The sequence below is a fragment of the Bos taurus genome, chromosome 7 (assembly GCF_002263795.3).
Source record: "Bos taurus isolate L1 Dominette 01449 registration number 42190680 breed Hereford chromosome 7, ARS-UCD2.0, whole genome shotgun sequence".
Taxonomy (NCBI): Eukaryota; Metazoa; Chordata; class Mammalia; order Artiodactyla; family Bovidae; genus Bos; species Bos taurus.
Genome location: NC_037334.1, coordinates 58,492,751 through 58,518,232, shown reverse-complemented (window position 1 = coordinate 58,518,232; position 25,482 = coordinate 58,492,751). Strand labels below are relative to the sequence as shown.

The following is a 25,482-nucleotide window of genomic DNA, read 5'->3' as shown; positions in this document are numbered from 1 at the left end:
CAGTGTTCACAAATCACTGATTATTGTATAAATGTCTGCTTTTAGAAAGGATCTTTTATAGAATATTTGGGTCCTTAAAATGGATTCAGACAAGGTCCATACTTTGTCTTTGGTTTATGTGCCTTTGAAACCTGTTTTTATTCTAAAGCTTTCTTATCCAAACTCTTCTATTCTTTTATTCCTAGTAATTTTTTATTGAAGAAATTAAATCATTTTTCCTGAAACAGTAGCAAAGTCTGATTTTTGCTGTTCGCATTTCTGGCATGTCTTTCTCTGTTTCACAGCTCTGTATTTTGCAAAAATTGGTTATTAGATCTTAAGGTTTGCCAGATTCAGGTTTGACTGGGCAGGGTTGCTGGGTGGGGCGAGGCAAGACTACTCCACAGGTGGAGGTGTGTACTTTGATTAGGAGGTATATACTTAATAAGTCTATCTTCTCAAGGTGTTATCAATCACTAATCACCTGAATGCCTAGATCCAAAGATTCCTTAGAGTTAGTAATATTCGAGTCCTATCATTTCTCCTTTTTATTTTAGCTAGAGTACTTTTATAAAGAGAGGTAGGCTTTCATCAGTTATTTGGTTACTTAAGGTATGGTTCATATAGGAAAGGTAAAACAAATGCTGAGGTCTTTATCACTTTTCAAAATGATTTTTTAGTTTCTTAGCATCCTCCCAAAGCAATCAGTAAGTTTTTTTAAATCATAATGAAATCATGGGTGTGATGTTATCTTATCACTCTTACTGATATCTGTTTTTTGGCCTTTGGAACATAGCCAAGTTGCATCACGTGTTATTTTGAAATAACCCTCATAGGTTTTGATAGCTATAAATCTATCAGAAGACTTTCTGATATGAAAAGGTATTCATGGTGATCTTGTACATTTACTCCTCCAGACTGAATGACAGAAGTGTTTGCTGCAATTGGGTTGTCATTGCTACTAGGTCTTTTCAATGGGCAGAGCTAGGAATAGATATAAATACTTGATATAAGTATGCTATGCTATGCTAAGTCGCTTCAGTCATGTCCGACTCTGTGTGACCCCATAGACGGCAGCCCACCAGGCTCCCCCATCCCTGGGATTCTCCAGGCAAGAACACTGGAGTGGGTTGCCATTTCCTTCTCCAATGCATGAAAGTGAAAAGTGAAAGTGAAGTCGTTCAGTCGTGTCCGACTCTTAGTGACCCCATGGACTGCAGCCTACCAGGCTCCTCCGTCCATATGTTTATATATATATATATATATATATATATATATACACACACACATACACACTTCTCAGGTAGCACAAGTGATAAAAAAAAAAAAACCTACTTGCCAATGCAGGAAACCTAAGAGACCTGGGTTCGATCCCTGGGTTGGGAAGGTCCCCCTAGAGAAGGGCATGGCAACCCACTCCAATATGCTTCCCTGGAGAATCCCAGGGACAGAGGAGCCTGGTGGGCTACATCCATAGGCTCACAAAGAGCTGGACATGACTGAAGAGACTTAGCATGCATGCATGCATAATATATATATGTTTACACAAAAATAATTGAAGGTAAATGTGCCATAAATTTATAGTGACATTTTCCGTTTATATTCAAGACTATAGCAACTCTTAATCTCATCAGTATTATAGCAGTAACTCCCTTCTTCCTTACTGAAAATCCTGATTCTCAAAGATTTTGACATCTCTCAAGGTTTTAACATATTACCCACCATGCTGTTCGCTTTATCCCATAATATGTGTAAAACATTTTCAGAATAGCAATATCAACATTACCTTCAACAATACCATTACTGAAAACACTTTAAGCAATTGCTATTCTTTTTTGTCATTACAGCATAATTACACTAAAAATCACTGAAAGTCACTTGAAATAGTACATTTCTGTGTGATTATACGGCAAAACCAGATAGAGGCTTGGGTTCATTTGTTTCAATATGCATTCCATTTGAGGGGATTGTTTTTAAAATTTCATTTTGTTTTATAGTTATATAAAATATTTATGTATTTTATGAAGTCAAAGTCAAGTCTGCAAAGCCAGGTATATTGAGAAAAAGTCAATATACCTCTCCATTTTAATACCTCCATTCATCTATTAATAACTTCTAAAAATATTTTTTGATTGTGGTAAAATACATATAGCATAAGATTTACCATATTAACCACTTCAAGTGTATAATTCAGTGACATTAAATACATTCACAATGTTGTGTAATCATCACCATGACCTATTTCCAGAACTTTCTCTTCACCCTGAACAAGAATTCTACCCATTAAAATAATACATTGCAATTCTCCCTCTCCTAATCCCTGGTAACCTCTGTTTCTACGTGTATGTATTTGTCTATTTTAGGTACCTCACGTAAGTGAAATTTTGTATCAGGCTTATTTCACTTAGCATAATGTTTTCAAGGTTTATTCATGCAGTATCTATCAGAATTTCATCCCTTTTTAGGCTGAATAATATCCTGCTGTATGCATATACCACAATTTGATTTTCCATTCATCTGTTGACAAACATTTGGGTTGTTTCTACCTTTTGAGGACTGTGGAAAGTGCCGCTATGAATATTGGTGTACAAGTCCTTGTCCCTTTCAAATATTTTAGCATATTCTTAGGATGGGAACCACTAGATTGCATGGTACTTCTATGTTTAGCTTTTTAAGAAGTGAAAGTGATAGTTGCTCAGTGTGCCTGACTCCTTGTGACTCTATGGACCGTAGCCCGCCAGGCTCCTCTGTCCATGGGATTCTCAAGGCAAGAATACTGGAACGGGTACCCAGTCGCTTCTCCAGGGCATCTTCCTGACCCAGGAATTGAACTCCTGTCTCCTGCATTACAGTCAGATTCTTTACCATCTGAGCTAGCAAGGAAGCCCTTTTTAAGGACCTGCCAAACCCCTTTTCACAGTGACTTCAACATTACATTCCCATCAGCAACGCACACTGGTTCTAATTACTTCTTATCTTGCCAACACTTTGTACATTCTAATTTTTAAGTAGTAGCCATTCTAATTAGTGTGAAGTGGTATATCATTGTGGTTTTGATTTGCATCTCCCTAATGCCTAGTGATGTTGAACATCTTTTCATGTGCATATCTTCTTTGTCAAAATATCTATTCTATTCTAACCTTCTGTCCATTTTCCAACTGTTTTCTTTCTTTTTATTACTGAGTTGTAAGAATCCTTTACATATTTTAGATGCAAGTCCCTTATCAGATACATGATTTGCAAATATTTTTCCCACTTTTAACTTTCTTGATGATGTCTTTGAACAACAAAAGTTTTAAATTTTGATGGTGTCCAATTTATCTGTATTTTTCTTTTATTAGTTGTGCTTTTGGTGTCATATGTAAAAAACTATTGCCTAATCCAAGATAACAAAGATCTACTCCAATTTTTTAGAATAATAGTTTTTATGGTTTTAGTTCTTTAGGTCTATTACCTATTTTGAGTTCATTTTTGTTAGTGTGAAGTACGGGTTCTTTGCATTTGAATATCGCATTGTCCCAGCACCATTTGTTGAAAAGACTGTTTACCCATTGAATTTTCTTGGGTAAAAATTTATCAATTTCATTGATAAATGAAGGGCTTGTTTTTAGACTCTCAACTCAGTTTTATGTTTATCATTATGCGCCTTCTACACTGTCTTGATTACTGCAGCTTTGGATTAAGTTTTGAAATCATGTGGGAGCCCTCCAACTTTGTTCTTTTGAGACTGTTTTAGCTATTTCCTTTGAGTTTCTTGAGTTTCAGACCCCTTGAAGTTGTATATGAGTTTTAAGATCAGCTTGCTGTTTCCCCTCCCCCCCGCAAAAGAATCTAGCTGAGATTTTGATAGGGATATAGATAGAATCTGTAGATCACTTTGAGGTCACACCGCTTTTTCCACTTAAAGGTATATTCTAGCCAAAGACCTTAATAGTATATAGAGATACTTCTCATTCCCTTTCTCAGCTGTGTAGTGCCGAATTTTATGGATGTTACTTGTTTATTCAACCTGTTTCCTACTGAAGGACATTCGGGTTGTTTCCAGCCTTTTGCTATTACTGATAAAATAGTGAAAAACTTTTTGCATCTTGCCTTTTTGTATTTTGGCCAGAACAACTTTGGGGTAGATTTCTAGAAGTGGGTTTACTAAGATAAAGCTTATTAAAACAAAGGGTAAAGGAATATGTAATTTTAGACTCTGAATTGCCAAATTTATATCTATAAAGGGTGTATAATTTTTAATTCCCACAAAGAATTTCTGAGAGTACCTATTCCCCACATTCCCTTTCTAGAATATGTTGTCCAGTTTTCCTCTTCAGGAAAACCCAGCAGTAGAGTTAAGAAGATTTGAAATTTATAAAATGCTTTTTCTCTGTCTCATAAGTAGCCTTACAATATTCTCCAAGAAAAAACACCTTAAATGCCTTCATCAAAAACACATAGATGACCTCATCCACTCTTGTGTATCTTATATGTACAGTATTGGTTCAGTTCAGTCGCTCAGTCGTGTCTGACTCTTTGCGACCCCATGAATCACAGCATGCCAGGCCTCCCTATCCATGACCAACTACCAGAGTCTACCCAAACCCATGTGCATCTAGTCAGTGATGCCATCCAGCCATCTCATCCTCTGTTGTCCCCTTCTCCTCCTGCCCCAAATCCCTCCCAGCAACAGGGTCTTTTCCAATGAGTCCACTCTTTGCATGAGGTGGCCAAAGCATTGGAATTTCAGCCTCAGCATCATTCCTTCCAATGGACACCTAGGACTGATCCTTTAGGATGGACTGGTTGGATCTCCTTGCAGTCCAAGGGACTCTCAAGAGTCTTCTCCAACACCACAGTTCAAAAGCATCAATTCTTCGGTGCTCAGCTTTCTTCACAGTCCAACTCTCACATCCATACATGACCACTGGAAAAACCATAGACTTGACTAGATGGACCTTTGTTGACAAAGTAATATCTCTGCTTTTGAATATGCTATCTAGGTTGGTCATAACTTTCCTTCCAAGGAGTAAGCGTCTTTTAATTTCATGGCTGCAATCACCATCTGCAGTGATTTTGGAGCCCCAAAACATAAAGTCTGACACTGTTTTCACTGTTTCCCCATCTATTTCCCATGAAGTGATGGAACCAGATGCCATGATCTTAGTCTTCGAATGTTGAGCTTTAAGCCAACTTTCTCACTCTCCTCTTTCACTTTCATCAAGAGGTTTTTAGTTCCTCTTCACTTTCTGCCATAAGGGTGGTGTCATCTGCATATCTGAGTTATTGATATTTCTCCTGGCAATCTTGATTCCAGCTTGTGCTTCTTCCAGCCCAGCGTTTCTCATGATGTACTCTGCATGTAAGTTAAATAAGCAGGGTGACAATATACAGCCTTAAAGGACTCCTTCTCCTATTTGGAACCAGTCTGTTGTTCCATGTCCAGTTCTAACTGTTGCTTCCTGACCTGCATATAGGTTTATCAAGAGGAGGTTTGTGACATTGTACAGGAAACAGAGACCAGGACCATCCCCATAGAACAGAAATGCAAAAAAGCAAAATGGCTCTCTGAGGAGGCCTTACAAATAGCTGTGAAAAGAAGAGAAGTGAAAAGCAAAGGAGAAAAGGAGATATAAGCATCTGAATGCAGAGTTCCAAAAAACAGCAAGGAAAGATAAGAAAGCCTTTCTCAGTGATCAATGCAAAGAAATAGAGGAAAAACAGAATGGGAAAGACTAGAGATCTCTTCAAGAAAATTAGAGATACCAAGGAAACATTTCATGCAAAAATGGGCTCGAGAAAGGACAGAAATGGTACAGACCTAACAGAAGCAGAAGATATTAAGAAGAGGTGGCAAGAATACACAGATCTGTACAAAAAATATCTTCTTGACCCAGATAATCATGATGGTGTGATCACTCACCTAGAGCCAGACATCCTGGAATGTGAAGTCAAGTGGGCCTTAGAAAGCATCACTATGAACAAAGCTAGTGGAGGTGATGGAATTCCAGTTGAGCTATTTCAAATTCCTGAAAGATGATGCTGTGAAAGTACTGCACTCAATATGCCAGCAAGTTTGGGAAACTCAGCAGTGGCCACAGGACTGGAAAAGGTCAGTTTTCATTCCAATCCCAAAGAAAGGCAATGCCAAAGAATGCTCAAACTACTGCACAATTGCACTCATCTCACATGCTAGTAAAGTAATGCTCAAAATTCTCCAAGCCAGGCTTCAGCAATACATGAACCGTGAACTTCCAGATGTTCAAGCTTATTTTAGAAATGGCAGAGGAACCAGAGATCAAATTGCCAACAGCTGCTGGATCATTGAAAAAGCAAGAGAGTTCCAGGAAAACATCTGTTTCTGCTTTATTGACTATGTACAGTATATCCAGGTTCAAAATGCACATATCTAGGGACTTCCTTGGAGAAGGCAATGGCAACCCACTCCAGTACTCTTGCCTGGCAAATCCCATGGACAGAGGAGCCTGGTAGGCTGCAGTCCATGGGGTCGCTAGGAGTAGGACAGACTTCACTTTCACTTTCAATTTTCACCTTCATGCATTGGAGAAGGAAATGGAACCCACTCCAGTATTCTTGCCTGGAGAATTCCAGGGACAGAGGAGCCTGGTGGGCTGCCACTTATGGGGTCTCATAGAGTCGGACACGACTGAAGCGACTTAGCAGCAGCAGCAGCAGGGACTTCCTGGTGGTCCAGTGGTTAAGACTCTGCCTCCCAATGCAGGGTGCATGTATTCAATCCTTATTGGGGAACTATGGTTCCATATGCTGCAGGGTATGGCCAAAAATTAGAAAAAAATAACGTATATCTAAAATTCATAAACATGGAAAACTTAGAATTTACATAGATCTTTTTGGAAGTGCATAGAATAAATGTGAAGACTACCATGTAATAGTTATGATAAATGTTCATTAAAACTTCTTTTTTCACCAGAGGAAACTTTTATGTACATCTCAGGAGACATAGCTTCACTCCCCAGTGGCTCAGATGGTAAAGAATCCACCTGCAATGTGGGAGACCTGGGTTCGATCCCTGGGTTGGGAAGATCCCCTGGAGGAGGGCATAGCAACCAACTCCAATATTATTGCCTAGAGAATCCCCATGGATAGAGAAGCCTGGCGGGCTACAGTCCATAGGGTTGCAAAGAGTCAGACATGACTGAGTGACTAAGCACAGCATAGCACAGGAGACATAAAGACTCAGATTTCATTTATCCTCTACTTTAGTCTTTTCTAACCTCTTCTCACCAAATATAAATAAGATGTTAATTCTCTTTGTACTTTCAGAGCACCCAGTCATTTCTCTGTTATAGAACACTCCAGAAACCTAGCTAAAGATGCTTTGTATTGTATTGTAACCATTGTTTTTTTTTTTTTTTTTTTGACCTGAGTTCCTCATTTGAACACTTTGAGGAATATATGCTTCCTCATTCTATCCATCAGCAACCTCAGCATCCAAATATCTTGGTACATGATGAACACCTGTTTATTTAATGACCATTTTACACCTAATTATTATATGTTTATTATACAAGGTGCTGAGGCTAAAAGAGTAAATCAAGGATCCTGGTTTCCTTCTTCTTAAATCTGATCATCTACACAACAAATATTTGCACAAATATCTAGTTATAAAACATGATAAGGGCTGTGAAGGAAAAGTGTAGGATATTGTGCTAGAAACTAACAGAAGGACCTGACTTTGATTGCAGGGCCTCATAAAAACCTCAGAGATAGTAATACACATACTTACTTGCCTGATTCAAACCATAAACTATAGCCTCCGAGAAAATGAACCAAAATCCATAATTTACACAATGACAGAGATTGTGGATGAATTTTAAACACCACACCTAAGACACTGCAGATATTTTCCTGACATTGTGATATAGTAGCTGATTTTCCTCCAGCTCTGCCCTCTCTCTGGACAGAGCTTTAAATGCTATTCTGTGATCCATCAGCTTATCTGGACAGGCCTTGGAGATGTTATTTATAAAGTTTCTCTGGGGAAAATATGACTATTATTATCTTCTACATAATCTCCTGAGATAGTACCTCAGAGATTACTCTAGCCAGTAAACAAGCAAAGGGGAAAAACAACATCTCACTGCCCCTGCCATGTAAAAGTAAAAGCCAAGACCCATGCTCAGATGATAATGAGGAACCATTAAATTATATTCTTACCCATAGAATTTTTCAGGGGTCTGGAGAAAATATATCAGAAGTTACCACTTTTTGTGCTTCGGGAGAATTGTAGACTGCCTGCAGACAGACACTCTAAGTGGGATGAATTCAGGTCACTGATGGGTCACCAATTACCACCTGTGATTCAAAAAGTGGCTGGACAGGCCCTGACAGGGCTGAGAGGGTTCCAGGATATGCTGAGTCATGTATTTTGATTGATTTCTCCAGTGGATGAAGTGGAGAGAGAAAAGGTTCATCCGGCACCTGCTATTGTCTATTCCTTTGCCTCTTTGGCCAGAATAGCAATTTATGTCCTTACTGACCTAGCTGTCCCTGTCTCAAAATTCCAGGGCCAGGAGAGGACAACCCAGCCCTGCTACTAAATACAGAATCCTTACTTTGTCCTCCATGCCCTTCCCATTTTTAATGCGTCCCATTTCCCTTCACCTGACTAGTGTTTACAGTCAAACTAGACCAACATTCAGAAATGTTTTGATCTCATGAGGCTTTCCATCCATCTCCAGTTCTGATGTCCAGCATTTGGAACTCTATCAGGGAAGCAGGAGCAGGCATATTGTTTTTTTTTCCTTCTTCTTTTTTTAATGTCAAACTGGAATATATCAAGTTACAAATGGTGATTTGGTTTCACTAACACATTATAACTCATCATGTTAAAAGACTCTTGAAAATTTTTTTAATTGATTTTGTAGTTTTGTGCAATTTGTTAAACTTCAATTCTAGAGTTTTGAAAGTAATGATATATGTATAAGTAACATTAAAATAAAATATAGGTTAACTCTGTCTTAAAGAATTTGGGAGTGGGATTTAGAATCTAGACTTGGCATGACTTTCAGGTTTTGTAGTTTGGCAAGGAATCAAACCTCTCATCTTCAATTTACTCATCTTTATAAGAGGACAAATACTATTTTTAATGTATAGGAACTAGTATTTGAAAATACATGAGATCATACATGTAATATTTCAGCATAACACCTCAAAAATAAACTCTCAAAAATATGAACTGTCTTCAGTTCAGTTGCTCAGTTGTGTCTGACTCTTTGTGACCCCATGGACTGTAGCACACCAGGCTTCCCTGTCTATCACCAACTCCTGGAGCTTTCTCAAATTCATGTCCATGGAGTCAGTGATGCCATCCATTTATCTCATTCTCTATTGTCCCCTTCTCCTCCTGCCTTCAATCTTTCCTAGCATCAGGGTCTTTTCCAACAAGTTAGTTCTTCTCATCAGGTGGCCAAAGTATTGCAGTTTCAGCTTCAGCATCAGTTCTTCCAATGAATATTCAGTTGATTTCCTTTAGGATTGACTGGTTTAATCTCCTTGCAGTCCAAGGGACTCTCAAGAGTCTTCTCCAACACTATAGTTCAAAAGCATCAATTCTTCAGTGCTCAGCTTTCTTTATAGTCCAACTCTCACATTCATACATGACTACTGGAAAAACCATAGCTTTGACTAGACAGACCTTTGTTGACAAAGTTATGTCTCTGCTTTTTAATGTGCTGTCTAGGTTGTATGAAAAGCAAAAAGATATGAACTGTCTTAGGTTTCATGTATGTATGATTTCCTCAAGTTTCCTCCAAGAGTCTATTTATTGAGTCTACCTCCTCAAAATACATTTTTCAATTCATTAAATACTGTCATAGTGAGGATACCTTTCCCAACTAAACTTAAACACACCTATTTGTTTTAAAACAGCAGCAAAAAACCAACAAATATCCATTAAGCGAACTCTAAGGAGAAAAACAAACAGTGCTGATTGGATTCACTGTACATTTATAACCACAAGTCTGAAATAGATATTTAGAAAGTCCTAATTCTCTATTAGGAGAAGGAAATGGCAACCCACTCCAGTGTTCTTGCCTGGAGAATCCCATGGATGAAGAAGCCTGGTAGGCTGCAGTCCATGGGGTCGCACAGAGTCTGACACGACTGAAGCGACTTAGCAGCAGCAGCAGCAATTCTCTATTAATTTCACACTTTCAGTCACTTAGCAGCTTTTCTCCTCAAATCCTATCTTGGGCCCATTCTTCATTCTCAATTGATAACTCATATGTCACAGAAGCAGTGGCATGAGAAATAATTCATCTGCCCAACAACAAACCCACCACATTAGAAATACCTAGTTACATACTGCTTTTCACTGTTCTTGTGCGAGGAAAGAAGAGCCCTGGTTTCTCCCTAAGGCCAGTGCACTTACCTGTTCCCTGAACCACATCTATCTCTTTACCTTCCACAGCTCGCTTTGGCTATCTTCCCCTTTCTATCCTATGTTACCAGGTCCTTTCTCTAGATTGGCTCATATTCTGCATTTAAACTTGTTTATGCACATTAAAAAAAACATACTATACATAATAAAAGAAATGTTGATATATAAAAATAAACATAAATAGATATTTTAAAATGTGTACTGGTGTCTAGTGATATATACAAAGGGACAATAGAACATGACCAACCAGGGTTTACTGTAATAGGACATGAACAACTAAAGTTCATTTTAATAGGACATGACCTACTAGGGTTTATTTTAGGATCAAGGTTATTTTAAGATTTGAAGATTAATTAATTTACTTTGCCACATGATAGAAATGATCTTGATAAAACAAAAACACATTTGACAAAATTTAATACTCATTCATGATAAAAAAAAAAAAACATAGCAAATTAGGACTGGAAGCAAACTTTATTGTGATAATGAAAGAAAGAAAGTGAAGTGTGACCTCATGGACTATACAGTCCATGGAATTCCCTAGACCAGAATACTGGAATGAGTAGCCTTTCCCTTCTCCAGGAGATCTTCCCAACCCAGGGATCGAACCCAGGTCTCCCACATTGCAGGTGGATTCTTCACCACTGAGCCACAAGGGAAGCCCATTGTGATAATGGATATCTACAAATCCACGGTTATCATATGAAATCTTGAAATCCTGAAAACCTTCCCTGTGAAATCAGGACAAACACATAAGGATGTACACTATACTCTGCATTTTTCTCAATACAAATGCAATGGGCAAGAAAGTAAAAGGTAAGAAGGTTGGAAAGGAAGAACTAAAACTGTCATTGTTAGTTAATGACATGATTATAAACTTTGAAGATCCAAAAGAATCAATAGGCCTACTGGTAGAATGAATAAGAGAATTTAACAAGGTCACTGGACACAAAGTCAATATTGAAAGTCAATTGTATTTTGGTAAACAAGCAACAAACAACAAGAAAATTTAATTTTGATAATTACTGTTTGTAGTCATGTAAAAAACATTAAATCCCTGAAGTAGGAAATAGCAACCGCTCTAGTATTCTTGCCTGGAAGATTCCATGGATAACGGAGCCTGGCTGGCTGCAATCCCTGGAGTCACCGAGTCGGACATGACCGAGTGACTGAGCACGCACACAAAAGACATCAAATACCTAGAAATAAATTTAAAGACAAGTATGCTAGAACTCTACACTAAAAACTGAAACTAAAAATAGAAATTAAGGGTTATCTTAATTATAGATATATGTCTGTGTGTATTTGATAAACTGGAAGGTTTAATAGTTTAAATATATGTTCATTCTCCCTGAACTAATCCACAAATTCAATGTAACCCAATATAAATACCAGCAGCTTTAAAATACAAATTGAAAAGCCAACATAGAATTGGAAAGGGCCAACCATAATCAAGTTAATCAAGAATAAGAATTATGTTACTGAATTCTTTTACCAGTCTGAAGCTATAGTACTTAGAGTGGTGTGAATAATATGTCAAGGTACACAAACAGATCAATAAAACAAAGCCTAGAAACCCACACATATGTGATGACTTGACTAATAACAAATGTGTCACTATGATGCAGGAAACGAGATATTTTCACATTGGTATGGGCAAAGATTTCCTAAATATGATACAGAAAGCACTGCCTATAAAGGAAAAGACTGATAAATCATACCATATTTAAATTCAAGTTTTAATGTTTATTTACAAAAACATCATTATGGAATGAAAAGATAAGTCACAGATTGGGCAAATAATTTACATCCTCAATAAGACTTACTTACAGAATATGTCCAACCCTGGTGGCTCAGCGATAAAAGAATTGCCTGCATCACAGGAGACATGGGTGGATCCCAGAGTTGGGAAGATGCCCTGGAGCAGGAAATGGCAACCCACTCCAGTATTCTTGTCTGGGAAATTCCATGTACAGAGGAGTTTGGTGAGCTACAGTTCTGGGGTCTCAAAGAGCTGGACACGACTTAGCACCTAAACTGCCAACCACAGAATATATAAATAACTTCTATAGATCAATGAGAAAAAGAGGCAAAAAACCATAGAAAGATGGAGAAAAAACTCAAGCACTTAAAAAAATGGGGTTCCCAATGGCCAGTAAGCATATAAAAATGTGCCCAAACTCTAGGTCACTAGGAAAATTCAATCTAAAACCAACTTGAATTCTTACATCTTGCTGATGTGAATATAAATTGGTACTTCTTTGGAAATCTGCCAGGTAAACATACATAAATCTTAGGATCCAGTGATTTGATTTCTAGGTCTATGCCCCCCAATATGAGTACTTTTGTTTACCAAAAGATACAAACAAGCATGCTAATAGCAGAACTATTTGTAAAAGTTTCAAACTGGAAACAACCCAAACATCCATCAACAATAAAATAGATAAACACTACTATATACTATATATAAAATAGATAAACAGCAAGGACCTACTGTATAACATAGGGAACTATACTCAATAATTTGTAATAACACATATACACAGGAATCACTGTGATGTACACCTGAAATTAACACACTGAATCAACTACACTTCAATTTTTAAACATTGTTTTGCATAATAAAAAAATTTTTAAGATGTACAGATAAATCATGGTATATTCACACAATGGACTATAATAGAGAAATGACAACATACTTGCTACTTCTGACAACATGGGTTAATCTCAAAACACAACAAAACCAATTTGTACTCCACCCTCCAAAAAGAAAATTACACAGTCCCATGTTCTCATCAAGTTACTCCCTTCAGTCTTTTGTCTAAACTTTTGACGTTGGCTCTTATCAAGGTCACACTATGCATATCTTCCCAAGTCAGTGGGCAATTGTTTCCTCATTCCTGACTTCTCTGCAGCACTTGAAATGGTTTATACACCTTCTTTTCTGAAGTACTTAGTGTCCTTGACTCTGGATTGCCACAGTCTGCTGATTTATTCCTCACTTGTTGGCTAGGTTTTTGGCAATTGCTTCTTTTCTAGTTCCCTGAGTCTTTCTCCTCTATCAGAACTATTAAATGATCTAGGTCTTGAATCCTCAGCCCTTTTCTTCTATCTAATTACTCTCCAGTGGTGCTTTCTTCAAATCCCTGGTGTAAGTAGCACCTATAAGCCAATGATTCCCATGTTAGTATTTTGTGGGACTTTTCCTTGGAGTCTGGATTTCTTTTCTGAGCTTCAGACTCATCATCTATTCAACAGCTCTATCTGGGTACCTAAGATGCAGCTCAAAACTAACACAGGGAAGAGAGAGTTCTTTATTTTGACAATGAACCTGTTCCTCCTCAGATCTCCCTCTTCAGTGAATGACATTATTATTTATCAAGTGCTCAGGCGGACAGTCTAGGAGTCATTATTTATTTCACTCTTTCTTCTTGCCAAGAGGTAGGCACGTTTTCTGAGCAAGGCCAGTTGGATTCCCTCCCAGGATTCTGAACCTTGAGTAGGTGACGCAAGGTTAGAAAATTGGCTACAGCTGACTCATCCCAGCTGAGACAGCCTGTCCGTTAGTTCCTGCCATCTAGAGTCCCAGAGCTGCCTCTGTCCCTCACCCTCCTGAGACCTACTTCTTCAAGCTTTACTTCTGATAACTATGTAAGCTACCCCATATCCTTCCAATGAATCTCTCTTGAACTTAGATTTTCTAATATCTCCGTGTGTTGATTGTAACTAAGGACTCCTTTTTAATACTGAGGAGTAAATGAATGAGTGAATGTTTGCATTATAAAGACCTAGTTTCTCGGCCATTAGTCAGCCAACAACTATATGGAACAATTATTATGTGTTGGCCACACAATAACACTGTTTTTTGCTAAGTTCATCTTCAGGAACTACTCCATTCTTCCACACCTACCCGAGTTCATCAGGGCCAAATCTAAGGAAAATTTCTTCCTATGACAACACTGGATAATTCAGGATTATCTCCCCTTTACAGGGCCCTTAATTTAATCATCTCTCTTCCTAAGTTAACAAAGCTGACAGTGGTTAAAGTAATAAGGAGATATTTTAGTCAGTTATATCGTATTGCAATAGGAAAAGAGTCCAGTGTGAACTGAACTCAACTTTGATTTGTTTAAGAGGGAACAGGGAGGATCGTGAGCTGGGGCTCAAAAGAGTCAGAAAGGTGAAAACCTACAAAAACTGGGAAGGTGGAGTTGGTCCATGTGAAACGCATCTGGTTTGTTAAATGATGCTACATAGGGAAGTTGGGCTCCTCCCTTCCCGCAGAGGCTGAGAGAAGGAGCACTAACTTGAGGGGTTGGTGGGGGAACAAAGAGTAAGTTTTCACGGCATACTTGAGTTTTCTCAGCAAAGCATTTTAGGGGGCTGGGGTCATTCTAGGATGAGGCTTTGAGCTGTTAGAAACAATGCCAGTGTTTAGTTGAAGTTTTTAGAGGGCAAGGTTGAGGCCTAGCTGAGAAAAGGGCTTAGAGGAGCCTGGCTAGAGAGCTAGATCAGGAGAGAACCATCACCACCAGGTGGGCCCAGTGTAATCACAAGCATCCTTAGAAGATGGAAGAGGAAGGCGGAAAGTCAGAGGGTTGAAGATGGAAACAGCGGCCATGAACCAAGGCTCACAGGAAGCTTCAGGACGCTGGAAAAGTAAGGAAAACAAATTTTCTGATAGGGCCTCCAGAAGGAGGCCGACAGCTTGGATTTTAGCTCAGTTAAGACTGAGTTTGCACTTCTAACCTCCAAAATTGTAAGATAATACATTTGTGTGTTTTTTAATTTATATTCTTTTAAATTTATATTTTTGTATTTATGAAATATAAAAATTTATATTCTTTTAATGAGGGAAAATTCATTTATAGTGAATGCACAAATATTAAGTGTAAAATATAATGAACTTTGACAAATATATATTCTCATATGAGCAACACCACAGTAAAGATAATAGAACCTCTCACTCACTCACTTTTCTACTACTTCTAGTTAATCTAGTAATCTAGTTAATACTACCTTCTAGTTAATCTCTACATTCCATAGGTAATTGTTGTTCTGATTAGTTTTGTCTGTTTGTGAACTTTCACTGCAAATAACTGTGCAGGGCAAAAGAAAAATAATGTTTCATTATACTATGAAAATAGCTTTAACCTCAAATTCTTTGATTCATGTTGTTTTAAACCACTAAGTTTGTGGTAATTTGTTGTTGTTTTTGTGTGGTAATTTGTTAAAGCATAACTCACTGACTCGATGGACGTGAGTCTGAGTGAACTCCGGGAGTTGGTGATAAACAGGGAGGCCTGGCGTGCTGCAATTCATGGGGTCGCAAAGAGTCGGACACGACTGAGCAACTAAACTGAAATATAATTATAGTTATAAAGATAACTATTACAATTACTTCTGAGAGATGACATATGGGTATTTATTATTTTCATTAGAACTTTCTGTATTTTATACCAAAACATTTATTTTATAGTCAAAGAAACTGAGTTAAGTTTTTAGAACAAAAGACTTTGTAATGCCCAAGCCAGCTCATGTTCAGGCACATTTGTCCACCTGAGAAATTTTAGAATCATTTCTGGCCATGGGGGAAGGGAGTCATTTCATTTCTGGGAGGGGCCTCAGAGTTGTTTGTTTAAAGCTGTTGTTAAACATTTACTGTGTCTGAGATGCTTTATATACATGTTCTTATTCATAAGCAGTACCTTCTGCTATGGAGATTGCTGTCATTCCCGATTATAGATGAAGAAACCAAGCAAAACACAAAATGTAAATTGCTTCATTTACATAGTTAGCAAGTGGTGAGACGGATTCAAACTCCGGTCCCTCTGACCTCAGGGCCAACAAAGAACCTGGAACAGGCACGACAATATGGGGCTGTTAGTGAGGGCGGGAGAGGTGGCAGAGGTGTGATGGGAAAAGAGCGAGGAAACACAGGAGGCAGAAGCCTAGTCTCGCCGCTAATTCACTTTGGCCGTTCATTCATTTGCTGATGCAACAGAGATTTATTAGCCCTTCCTGTGAGGTGGCCACCATTACTGTAAGGAGCAGGAGAGTGAACAGTGGACAGACCTGCCTTATGGAGTTTGTGTTCTTGTGGGGTGTGGAGAATGAGCGACAAAATCAATTGAATTTCCTTACATATTTTGTTAAGAGAGTCTCCCAAGATGTCTGTAAGGGAGGGGAGAGTTCAGCAGGAAGAGCAGGGGCTTTGAAGTCCGGATTCCTGGGTTTGAGTCCTGGCTGTGAGACTCTGGGGAATGGCTTAACCTCTCTCAGCCTCCGTTTCTCTGGGTGTAAAATGGGAAAAATAATATTTATCCACATAGGTTGCTGGGATGAATACATAACATCATATCTGTAAAACCCAAAGTAATAGGAGCTATTATGTTGATGCCAGGACTCTGAAGGCCACTCTGCGTTCTCAGGGTCTCTGATCTGTGACGGGTGCCAGGGCTCTGAGTCACACAGGATGGAGTCTGGTTCCAGGGAACCCATTCATGCGGCTGTGTTGAGCCATCTCCCAGGGCTCCCTTTTCGCACTCCCAGGACAAATGGTCCTTTTCACTTAATACAGACAATCTCCTCTCCTCATTTCCTGAAACCACATGCGGACCCTTGGGAGTTCACAGGAACAGGAGAGCCAGGCTAGGAGAGCAGAGGGAGCAGCTGTGTGCAGCTGCAGGCTTAATTCCAATTAACAAAAGCCACCTGGGGATCTGCTGTGCTGGGCAGGTCTGGGGCGATTGGTTCTCGGGTATGGGTTGCCAGGGCTTTGTTAGAGGCCCCTGGGGAGGGGCTCAAGGGAAGAATGTATTTGCTTTTCTTGGATACCAGCCCTGAATGGCAGCCTTCACTTTCTAACATAACCTTTATCTGATGACCGTGTTCTGGGTGGGGCCAACTCTTTGGAGGCTGGGGAGGTTGGATTTTAATTCATCAGGTTCTTCCACTCTTAACACTGCTGCTCCCGGGTTAGTGACCTTCCTCCCCTGAAACCCATATGTGCACGCAGACCGCCCATGCACTTCTCACAGTTGATATATTCATTGCCTCCTGATTAATAGCAGCCTCTCATAGTTATTGGTAATGTGTGGGTGAGCGAGTCTCTCTGCTTGTGCTCACCACTGCATCTCCACAGTATGGATATGTGTTACAATGAGGGTCCCCGGAGTGAGCAAATGCAAGATACCCATTTAAAAACTTACTCATTATCTGAATTTCTATTTCAGTTAAAAATGTCCTGTATGATACTTGGGACATATACCAAAAGGTACTGGTTATTTATCGGAAATTCAAATCTAATTGTGCATCCTGGATTGTGTCTGGCAACCCTAATTATGAATTGTGGTGCTCAGAAAATCTATACATGAAAGAAGGAATGAATGGGACCCATGCATCATCAAATACAGACATTTTACTGGAAAGTGCACACTGTTAGGAGTGGTCGTTTCAAGGTGATAGGATTATTGGAGAGTTTTCATTTTTCAATGTGTTCTTCTGTTTTTCAAGTTGCCATGAGCGGAAACATTTTCAAAGGTAATATGTGTATATGTTTATATAAGTATATTCATAAGCCAACTTCTTAACATTAGTGTAAAGCCTCCTTGTGTTTTCTTTCATCCCGAAAACCAGAATTTTCTGAACATCCCCAGAGGACAAGGACATTTTGAGCATCCATGAGAAGATTATTATAAGTAGTATTGACAGGCCTACAGAGCATATCAGCAAAACAGACTACATAAATGGGTATAGAGGAGTTTTTTAAAGAAAATATTGCTGTAATTTTATCATATGATGCTTCTTAAGAAAACCAGCTCCTGAAGTTTTGGGGATGTAAAGCTCAGTCTAGTTAAACCAGGACATAAAAATCTTGATTAAATTGTATATAACACACTGGAGATATTTTTTTCTTTGATTCACAAAATAAATGTGGGGAAAAAAAAAGCATAAGCTTTTATAGGGAATGAGTTGGCATGTGAGTGCCACCATACAGACAACCTGCCCTGATGCTGTGGGGCCAAGTACCCTTCAAAGTTGTCTTTTGGGGTCCACGCTGGCTGTTGGTGATGGGCACGTTCAGAATGCTATAACTTAATGGAGCAAGGAAAGTAAGAACTACCATTTGTAACATACTATGTTCTGGGCAGTGGGCATAGCTCTTGACCACACTTCATTCACAGAAACAACCAAATTGCACACATTAACCCATTCTAACAATGGGACTTAAGAATTTTGAAGTAAGTTACTCATAACCACACCTCCTGAAATATTACAACGTACTTAAGAGTTGTGCAAAGAGGCACTTATATTCACTATGCTATACTGATTAAGGCATTTATTAGAAGGAATAAAGATGCTTTCTGAAGACTTATCTCAAGGTTTGAAGGACAAAAGGGCCGCTCTCTGTTTAGGAATGCCCCTCCCAGTTTCCAGTACTGAATGTGGCACTAGAATCATGGGATAAGGAGTCTCGCCTCTCTTCTATCAGTGTTAGTGGTGCCCCAGGTTCTAACGCAGGATTCAGTGTCAGGGTGAGAAGAAGGGCAGAGTAGAATGTATGTCCTGTTATCACATTCACGGAGAAGAGAATGTCGTCTAGAATGACACCAAGTAAGCAAAGCAAAATCTATAACCTTTGGCCAGCTTCAAGTCTTATAACACTCATGTTATTTAAAAAGAGGGGAACTGAGTGAAATCAACTTGGCCTACTCGGCGATGAGAGACAAGCATGAGAGAGTAAAATGCTAAGTGTGTCCTTATGAAGGGTTCCTGCTCTTAAAAGAAGAAAATTAGCTGCTTGAACTTTTGAAAAAGGACAGTGTGACTCTGAACAAAGGGAGGCTCATCATTGTGAAGAGAGAGGAAAAAGGCAATTTGATGATTGTTAAGGATGGGAAAGAAAGAGCTGCATCCATTGAACTCTTTACATGGCAGCATTGTGAATAGGCCAGTCTAAATTACTGATTAAATACACTGAAGCTGTATTTAAAATTAACTTCCCTATGTCTGAGAAGTGCATAAACCCTAATAGACCTATTTCCAAGTCACATACAACCATCTTCTTTTCAACTGCAGCACAGAGGCTTTCAGCAAATTGTGTATGAAGTGAGCTGTATTAATCAAAGATGGAGACAGGCTTTTATGCACTGATTCCTCCGGAGAATCTCCCTAAACACACAGTGACATTTTAATGATTTTTCCATTAGTATTCTCTAACTAAAAAGGGGGGGGAGTTTTTTTTTCCTTCACTAGTAAGTAAGAACTGCTTGGTATGCATATTTAAATAACAGTCATACTGAAGAACTGGCTCTTAATATAATGGATGCATTAAAATATAGAGGAAAATGAGCCAGCCACATAAAGACCTCGAAGTAATAGATAATGCAAGCCTCTCTGCCATTTTCTAAGCCTTGGATTATGATAATGGCTTTGAGAGCAGATCAGTCATGTAATGTCTAGCTACTGACATAAATTAGCTCCAGTTGTGTTAAAGCTGGTTTGAGGAGAAAGACAGCACCCATCTTTTTCCAATTCATCGGTGTGTATATGGCTTCTTAAGAAGTATGCTGCAAGGAAATCAGGTTGCTTGCCCATCACTTTAAGGAGAAGGCGCTTTGTACAAATCCTAACAATCAACTTCATGTCCACCAGCGATGCCATACTTCACACTCAGAGTCCCTGCCCCACAATTATGGGGAAAAAGATGTAATGAGTGAGAAAACATCTGAACTCATTCCTTGTCAGCCTATTAAATGACAGTGCTTTCAACAGCAGTCCCCAGTCTGTTTGGCACCAGGGACCAGTTTGGGGTTGCTTAGTCACTTCTGACTCTTTGCGGCTCTATGGACCGTAGCCCGCCAGGCTCCTCTGTTCATGGGATTCTCCAGGCAAGAATACTGGAGTGGATTGCCATGCCCTCTTCCAGGGGAATCTTCCTGACCCAGGGATCGAACCCAGGTTACCTGCACTGCAGGCAGATTCTTTACCATTGAGCCAGCAAGGAAGCCTAGGAACTGGTTTAGTAGAAGACAATTTTTCCACAGATGGGGATGGGGGGAAATGGTTTGGGGAAGATTCAAGCATAGTTTGGTTCATGCTCCTATGAGAATCTAATGCCGCTGCTGATCTGTCAGGAGGAGGAGCTCCCAGCAATGTGCGCAATGCGGAGTGGCTATAAACACAGGTGAAGCTCACTCACCTCCTGCTGTGTGGCCCTGTTCCTAACCAGGGGTTGTGGACCCCTGCTTTAAAAGAATACTGACCTCAAGGACAAGGGGATATACAGCAACTGAACAGTATTTATAACAATTTTGTTTCTTTAGAAAAGACAAACCAAGGTGAATGAAAATCCCACGAAGATCCTAATGAGGGTTTTGCAAATGCACATGTAGAAATCAGGGTGTGTTTATGTAACAGGGTTGGGGTGAAGGCAGGACTGTCCCATTAAATGTCCAGGAAAACCACTCACCACAAATTAACCAGGAAAGGGTGCTCCAGTCCCTGCATGATTTGGAGCTCCTTGAAGACATTCCTCACTTCATTGCGCTCCACGCACTTCTGTTTGTTCATGTACTTCATCGCATACATCTTCTTGGTATCGTTCTTCTGTACGATGCAGACCTAATGGTGCCAGCCGGAGTGAGAACGTGGTTAGGGAGGTGATGGATTGTGGGCATGAGACAGCGCAAGACTGGTGAGCACCGCTTGGAGGCCCTGTCATGTGCAAATTCTCTGATGTTAAAGTTGCCACCTAGCTCTGATTTCTTTTTCCTTCCCCTGTACCAAGTCAATTTCGAAATCTCTCCTTTCTCAGACAAGTTTGCTTGTTTTTGCTTTTGGGGATTTTTAAGACAACATATTGGGGGAAAATAACTTCCTCCATGTCAGGAGTCTTCAAATAAATGACATTTTTATTCAGATTTTAATGAGTGAAATGGACATGGCTCAAAGTTAAGATGAACAATATTGTGCAAAGAACTTCTTTTAGCAACCACAAGTGATATAATCAAAAAGGGCTTGAAGCACTGGGAAAACACAATGATGTCCACATTTATAAAATTCTTTAAGAGGTTCATATAATGCCAGATAAAGTCGACAGCAGGTGTTCTAAAATGCAAGTTCAATATGAAATATGAGATATTCTGTTATGTTTGTCTCCACAAAGAAACTAATCAGGATTTGAATCTGGAAGTTTCTTATAAAAAATTAGACTGAATGTATATGTTTTATGGTAGGTTTTTTTTTTTTTTTTTTAAAAAAAAGGTCTTTAAAAAAGAAAAAAATATGGTACAACTGGGGAAAACAGAAATCAGCTTCTATCCTTCATGGAAAGATTTAATTCTTACACTGACAAGATAACTGTTACTGAAGATACTGGTACAATTTGAAAATGATTATGAAACCTTACTCTTCCTGTTACCATAGAGAAAGTGTGAAAATCCAGTGAGTAAACCGATTTGTCTTTGAGATAATTCTGAAAGCATACATGTTTGTTATGTAGCTGCCTGTCACATACTTTGTTCAAAGTGTGGTAATACTTTTATAAAAACTCATTATAAAAACACCTCATATTTATTGTAGTCCCAGTAACTCATCTGAACATTCTTGGGCTGTCTGAGCTACATACTCTGCTAGTGGTTAATCATTTTGGTTCTTACCTTCCCGAAACTGCCTTTTCCAATGGCTCGCAAAATTTCAAAGTGGTCAAAGTTGACTGTAAAACAAAAAGAACATCGTGAGTAATTCAGTTGCTCTTTAGTGACTAATGAGTAATATATAAAGATTGAACTAAACTTAAGTACCTTATGTAAACAACATTCTAGACTACTTTAACATGACCATTCATTCATCTGTAGACATTTCTTGAACACTTAATCACAGGGCTTCGTACTAGGGGCTATAGAAATAATAGAGTAGAAATTGAGTCTCTACTTTTCGGAGACTGTGGTCCAGTGAGGGCTCCATAGAGAGACTCTGATGGATTAAATAGTCACTAAATGAATGGACAATTAAAACTCTCACTGAATGTTGAGAAGGACAGATGCCGCGGGGATCTAACTGTGTATAACAGGGGTTTCACGTAGGTGGCCAAAGACCTGGTCTTCTGTGCATACATTGCCACTAAGGGTCTGCACTTTAAAAATCTTCTCCTTGTCTGTTTCTCATTACAACCACTCTTTCATGTGTCAAAATGATTTCAATTTTCCCAAGTAGGAAGCTATTACCCATGTAAGTTTATAGAATGAGTTGATCCCCAAGGCATAAATATCTAACAGAGGAGGATAAATATGAGCATTAAAGTCTATTTTATAAAATTCATTTGAAGTTGAGAAGATCTTTTGCATCCGCCATTTAAATATTCCACCCTGAGGGAATTCCTGGCAGTCCAGTGCTTAGGATTCATTGCTTCCACTGCAGGGGACTCGGGTTTGATCCCTGATTACAGAATTAAGATCCCACATGCCACATGACGTGGACCCCCCGCAAAAAAAAATCCCATTTCCACCCCTTAGCTTTAAATGGAGTATAATCTATAAAAATATTAAATCACTATGTTGTATACTTGAAACTAAAACATTTTAAAGCAACTATATGTCAATTAAAAAAAAGATTTCCTTCCAGGACTCAGAAGCAATAAATATTTAGTTTATGATAGCATGGTCTCTTGGTTCAGTGGTCAAGAAATGCTTGGTGAAGAGAACAAAGCATAGATTCTTCCAGAAATGTGACAAGCTTTGGTTATGTGCCTTGATGACCTTGAGAAAATGTCCACTATCTTTCCTGGTTTTTGAAATAAGGATTTAGATAAGTTAAATTTCAAATGAGGGCTTTTAAGAATTAAATCAGAAAAAATTGCAAAATACTAAAAGGTTCTATTCTTCTCTTTAAAAGACATGATTTATTGATTTCAAAATTAATCAGATTAGCTCCTTTTGAAGGAAAGACAGATGAGTAACGGAACCACTCATCTTCCAAGCTTTCTCAAGGTTGAAATATTTTTATAATGTGACTTCATAATCATTACTTAACACAAAACTCACTTTATTTCAGCCAAAAAAAAGAGCCATTTAATCATGTGAGACAGCATGTCTATCACAAATAATTCTGGATTTAACCTGAAAAAAATGGTATAACTGATAAATGACAAACTATTTTTTAATATTTTATTGAATTATAGTCAATAGAGTTAGGCACGACTGATCGACTTTACTTTCACTTTTCACTTTCATGCATTGGAGAAGGAAATGGCAACCCACTCCAGTATTCTTGCCTGGAGAATCCCAGGGACGGTGGAGTCTGGCGGGCTGCCGTCTGTGGGGTCGCACAGAGTCAGACATGACTGAAGCGACTTAGCAGCAGCAGCAGCAAAGTGTCATGTTAATTTCTCCTATACAGCAGTATGATTCAGTTGTGCATCTCTCTATATTTTTCATATTTTTTCTATTATGGTTTATCACATAATACTGAATGTAGTATCCTATACTGCAGTAGGACCTTGTTGTTTATCCATTTTATATAAAATAGCTTGTATCTGCTAATCCCAAACTCCCAATTCATCCCTCCCACTCCTACTCTTCCCTCTTGGCAACCACAAGTCTGTTCTCTCTGTCTGAATCTGTTTCTCTTTCATAAATATGTTCATTTATATCACTTTTTAAAGATTCTACATAAAAGTGATATCATATGATCGTCTTTGTCTGACTTCACTTAGTCTGATATATAGTCCATCCATGTTTCTGCAGATGGCATCATTTCATTCTTTTTTAAACCTGAGTAATACTCCATCGTATAAGTTTACCACATCTTCTTTATCCAGTCCTCTGTCAGTGGACATTTAGATTGCTTCCATGTCTTGACTATTGTAAATAGTGCTGCTATGAACATAAGGTTGCCTATATCTTTTAGAACTATAGTTTTGTCCGGATATATGCCCAGGCATGGGATTGCTGGATCATATGGCAAATCTGTATTTTGAGGAACCGTTGTACTGTTTTCCATAGAGGCTGCACCAATTTATATTGCCACCAGTAGTGTAAGAGAGTTCCTTTTTTCGCCACACCCTCTCTAGCATTTGTTGTTTATAGCTGTTCAGTCACCAACTTGTGTCCAGTTCTCTGCTACTCCGTGAACCACAGCATGCCAGGCTTCCCTGTTTTTCACTATTTCCCTGAGTTTGCTCAAATTCATGTCCATTGAGTCAGTGATGCCATCCAAACATCTTATAGTCCATCGCCCTCTTCTCCTCTTGCCCTCAGTCTTTCCCAGCATTAGAGTCTTTTCCAGTGAATTAGCTCTTCACATAAATAAACTTTTTAATAATGGCCATTCTGGCTGGTTTTTAGTCTCTCCTTGTAGTTCTGATTTGCATTTGTCTAATAACCAGTCCATTCTGAAGGAGATCAGTCCTGGGTGTTCTTTGGAAGGACTGATGCTAAAGCTGAAACTCCAATACTTTGGCCACCTCATTCGAAGAGTTGACTCATTGGAAAAAACTCTGATGCTGGGAGGGATTGGGGGCAGGAGGAGAAGGGGACGACAGAGGATGGGATGGCTGGATGGCATCACCGACTTGATGGACAAGAGTTTGGGTGAACTCTGGGAGTTGGTGATAGACAGGGAGGCCTGGTGTGGTGCGATTCATGGGGTCGCAAAGAGTCGTACACGACTGAGTGACAGAACTGAATAATTAGTGATGATGAGCACCTTGATATGTTCCTATAGGACATTTGTATGTCTTTGTTGGAGAAATGTCTATTAATGTATTCTGTCCATTTTTTGATTGGGTTGTTTGGTTTTTTTGTTGTTGAGTTGTACAAGCTGTTTGTGTATTTTGGAAATTAAGCCCTTGTCGGTTGCATTGTTTACAAATATTTTCTTCTAGTCTGTAGGCTGTCTTTTTGTTTTGTTTATGGTTTCCTTTGCTGTGCAAAACTTTGTAAGTTTGATTAAGTCCCATTTGCTTATTTTTGCTTTTATTTCTGCTGTCTTGGGAGACTGTCTTAAAACACTGGTACAGTTTATGTCAGAGGATGTTTTCCCTATGTTCTCTTCTAGGAGTTTTACGATGTCTTGTCTTACACTTAAGTCTTTAA

General features: G+C 38.9%; 1 protein-coding gene across 2 annotated transcripts in view; it reads right to left on the bottom strand.

The window, feature by feature from the left end:
- The window catches only part of STK32A (serine/threonine kinase 32A), a 133,296-nt gene that overhangs the window by 72,440 nt on the left and 35,374 nt on the right, over positions 1–25,482 (bottom strand). For both annotated transcript variants that reach the window (XM_005209541.5, NM_001105047.1), the window contains 2 exon segments: positions 22,048–22,103; positions 20,859–21,010 (listed from right to left, as the gene is read on the bottom strand). In XM_005209541.5, coding sequence (XP_005209598.1) covers positions 20,859–21,010; positions 22,048–22,103 — 208 coding nt within the window.